We start from the raw sequence: 4394 nt of genomic DNA, 5'->3' as shown, positions 1-4394 counted from the left end.
TGTCAGGCCACACCTGGAATACTGTGTTCAGTTTTGGTCTCCGCTATACAAAAAAGATGTAGACAGTCTGGAGAGGGTCCAGAGCAGGGCCACAGAGATGATCAAAGGACTGGGAAGCCTGCCATATGAGGAAAGGCTGAGAGAACTGGGTTTGTTCTGCCTTGAGAAAAGAAGACTTAGGGGAGACCTTATCACCATGTTCCAGTATGTAAAGGGTGGCTACAAAGAAGATGGAGACTCCCTTTTTACAAGGAGTCGCGTGGAAAAGATGAGGGGTAATGGCTATACCTTACTTCTGGGGAGATTCCAATTGGACACAAGAGGAGAATTTTTCACAATGAGAACAATCAGCCACTGGAATAATCTCCCCAGGGAAGTGGTGGATTCCCCAACATTGGGCACTTTTAAGATTCGGCTGGACAGGGTGCTGGGCCATCTTGTCTAGACCGTGCTTTTGCCAAGAAAGGTTGGACCCAGATGATCCTTGAGGTCCCTTCCAACCTGCTGTTCTATGATTCTATGATACAGTATTTCACTTAGTGTTACAGATTTCATCCTCACAAGCGACAGCTTTGTACATTTTTTTTCTTCTTGCTTTTCAAGTCATCCTTCTAAAATATTTTCAAAAAACAATGTCTAATAGACAGATTCTAGTGATTTTTCCCTTCTTGCTTTAATGATGTAGTTTGCCCTTTATTCCTACACAAAGGAATATCAAGGGTGTTGTACTTCTTGAAGTGTGAATATTTAAAATCCCAAAGATACTGCAAATCATTATAATTGTGTTTATATTTGAAAAACCGAACGTTCTCACACAAATCATTAACTAGATCAAACCAATATAATTAAACATATCTATTTTGAGATTAAAACTGAATTAACAGTTGAAGTTTATTCTGAGTGTAGTCTACCTTTGATATTTTAGTTTTGCTCTGCAATACTGAAGTTTATTTTAATTTTGAAATACTGACATTTTCTCCATCCTACTCAAATGTGACGTTTAACTTTACTTACTTTCAGTTTGCAGAAAAAGCTTGAGCATGTAAAGACAACACATGCACATCTAGATAAGGTAATTACCAAAACTATTGCTTCAATCTTGTAACAACAAGGCTGTTCAGGGTAATTGCAAGCATTGCATGCTAATCATGTTACCTTTTCAGAAGGTTTCAGTTAGGGAGTAATGTGTTTTAAGATCTTTGGAAGATTGCATTGAATACATATAGGAATGTGCTTTGTTGTAGACAGATTATAAATGGATATAGTAAGTCTTACTTTCAAAAATAGCTTCTAGGCTTCCACTGCTCCAGACAGTCACATCATTCATTGATTCACATGGAGAGTGTTACTGAAACAGAGAAATATATAGCACTACTCTTTTTAATATTTGCAGAATCAAGTCCTAAATTTGTAGCCAGTCTTTATCCTGTAGGTTTTCTGTCCAAATGTTTTCTGTGTATGTAGGTATCAGGGAGATGTTATTCATGACTTTGCATTCTTTAAAGCTCCTCCATCAGTAAATCACGGAGTTTCCTACTTTTGCAAGTGCCCTCTTCCAGCTTCCCAGCACTACCACAGCCACTGCAGAAGTGACTTTTGGGGGCAGCAGCTGTAGGTGTCCTGCACTGCTTTAATTACTCCAAGTAAAAGGTCGCAGAGTGGTTGCACTTGGGGGAGCGGTGCTCCCATCTCTGCAGCACTGTAACATGGGCTGCCTGATAGGACTCTCTTAATTTTAAACTGGCTTACTGTTTCCATAGTAGATTGGATGGCTTGTTACACAACTTTCCCTTTGGCCAGTTCAGTGTTACCAGCTGCTAAGTTTTGATTCAGGGTTTGTCTGTCTTCCTGAGCACCTGCTAGTGCATCTTTTAGCAGACCATTAGTCTAACAGTGACTGTCAGTCTGATGGTGATGGTGGTCCCGATCTTTCTGAGGCTCCATTTGAAGCATTTGATAAACTCTGGCATACCCCTACAGCAAAGCAGCACATCTCCCAGTAGTAGTTATATCCCTTTTGCAACTCCTGGGCTAATTTTCTTGGATGCTGCCCTAGGGAACTGTTAAGGCCCCAGGCTGTGGGCACATGGGCTTGAAGCTGGCACCGTCCTGCGTCTTCCCAGTCATCTTCCTGTCCCACTAGGTCTTTCACAGGTCCCTGCTTTTTCCAACAGTTTATACATTGTCTGTGTACATACACACACATGTAATGGGTGCACCACACACACCAGAATATACAGTCACAGATTGCCAGTACCAGAACCAAGTCTCCTTCTGGATTCCCCAAGTCATTGCAGTAATGCACTCCGCTCTGGTGAGACCCCACCTGGAGTACTGCATCCAGCTCTGGGGCCCCCAGCACAAGAAATACATGGACCTGTTAGAGTGGGTCCAGAAGAGGGCCACAAAAATGATCAGAGGGATGGAACACCTCTCCTGTGAAGAAAGGCTGAGAGAGTTGGGGTTGTTCAGCCTGGAGAAGAGAAGGCTCTGGGGAAACCTTATTGCAGCCTTTCAGTACTTGAAGGAGGCTGGTAAGAAAGACAGAGACTTCTTACCAGGGCCTGTCGTTTTGTGTAGTAGCTTTCTGCCCCTTTTTGCTTCTTAGTGGTTTTGTCACTGTTCTTTTCCTTAGTGTCCCTGCATGGGTCACCCACGGGCCCCAGTCCATATACTGGATGTGGATGAGTCGTGGGTCATAGTCCTCTCTGGGGTATCCCCAATTGGGTGTGGTTCACCCATGGGCAACAGTCCCCTCAGGGGCTGCAAAAAAAGAAAAACTTGGGTTTTTATACAGTAGCTTAAAAAAGAGTACTTTCCTTCTAGAAAGTTGCTACAATTAAATTTAATTTTCAGGTTAAAATTTGATGCATGCAATGCCTGTACTTTTCTTTTCAAACTGCAGATCTTGACTGTGAAGTTGCTAGTCTTGAAAACAGCAAAAGGCAATTATAATCTCCTTTTGGAACTAAAGATTAAATATAAAATCAGTTTCATGCTTAGCTGTAGTTGCAATCAGAATCTTAAGTTGATAGTTTTTTGTTCAGTTAAAATTTCTGTCCATCTTAAATATGTTCAGTTATAGTAACAACAGTCTGAATAGATCCCTAAAGTAGAAACGTTAAACAGAAGCCTTTCTGAATGTTATGAGAATTATAGCATGCTTGTATTATTAAGGAAATTCTTGTTGTTTTTGTAGTGCGGAGCCATTCGACCAGTAGGAAGCAGTGAGAATTCATTGTTACTATCCCTGTTCAGTTCAACACCCACAGTTTTAAGATGGTAGTTGAGACAGATGAGGCATAAATGAGGGTAGAACACTTCTCTTGCAGTAGGCTGCAAGTCCTTGTTGGATGAGAAGGTGTGCTTATTATCTTCATGTGGAAGGTCAACAGAAGCAATACTGCACTATGCGTGGAGCACAGTGAACTTTTGTCTGTGAAGCTGCTCAAAGTGTTAGCTTTTGGTTGTTCTGGTGATTTTACTAAGTCTTTAGATAAACATTAGATTTGGTACTTGTTGCTTATATTTAATCTGCTGCTTGTTGCTTATATTTAATCTTTAATTCCAAAAGGAGAATATAATTGCCTTTTACTGTTTTCAAGACTAGCAACTTCACAGTCCAGATTTGCAGTTCAAAAAGAAAAATACAGGCATTGTAGGCATCATATTTTAACCTGAAAATTAAATTTAATCATAGCAACTTTCTAGAAGGAAAGTACTCTTTTTTAAGCTACTGTATAAAAATTCAGGTTTTTCTTTTTTTCTTGCAAGCGGGGCAGAAGACCAGCTTGGCTGAACAGGGAACTCCTCGTGGAGCTGAAGGGGAAAAAGAAATTGTATGATCTTTGGAAGCGAGGTCAGGCTTTGCAGGAAGAGTACAGAGCTGTGGTTCATTTATGCAGGGAGAAGACATGAAAGGCCAAAGTTCAATTAGAGTTGAAACTGGCCAGTGTTGTTTCAGATAACAAGAAGGGCTTTTTAAAGCATGTTAATAGCAAGAGGAGGTCTAAAGAAAGCATTGGACCGATACTTGTTGAAGACGGTAATCTGGCTAATAGGGATGAAGAAAAAGCGGAGGCATTCAATGTGTTTTTTGCCTCAGTCTTTAATAATACTGATAGACCTTGGGCTGCCTGGTCCCCTGAGTTGGAGGACGACAAGTGTGGGAACAGTGACTTTCCATTTGTGGATACTGAAATTGTAAGGGACCAGCTGTATCAGCTGAATGTTCAGAAACCCATGGGGCCTGATGGGATTCATCCCAGAGTACTGAAGGAGCTAGCGGATGTTATGGCAGGACCCCTCTCGATCATCTACCAAAGGTCTTGGGAGGCTGGGGAGGTCCCTGCTGACTGGAAGCTAGCCAATGTTATTCCAATCTACAAAAAGGG

The 4394-nt window shown here is 41.4% G+C and overlaps 1 protein-coding gene across 1 annotated transcript in view; it reads left to right on the top strand.

Annotated features, from left to right (window-relative positions):
* LOC103899469 (COBW domain-containing protein 1) overlaps nt 1–4394 on the top strand; it is a 28944-nt gene that overhangs the window by 19026 nt on the left and 5524 nt on the right. Inside the window, exon 10 of the mRNA XM_019472242.1 lies at nt 1021–1072. Within this exon, the coding sequence (XP_019327787.1) occupies nt 1021–1072 (52 nt within the window). The remainder of the gene's footprint in view (nt 1–1020; nt 1073–4394) is intronic.

This window comes from Aptenodytes forsteri, unplaced genomic scaffold (genome assembly GCF_000699145.1).
Source record: "Aptenodytes forsteri isolate BGI_AS27 unplaced genomic scaffold, ASM69914v1 Scaffold99, whole genome shotgun sequence".
Classification (NCBI taxonomy): domain Eukaryota; kingdom Metazoa; phylum Chordata; class Aves; order Sphenisciformes; family Spheniscidae; genus Aptenodytes; species Aptenodytes forsteri.
Note: the sequence above shows the minus strand (reverse complement) of the source record. Positions and strands in the feature narration are given on the sequence as shown.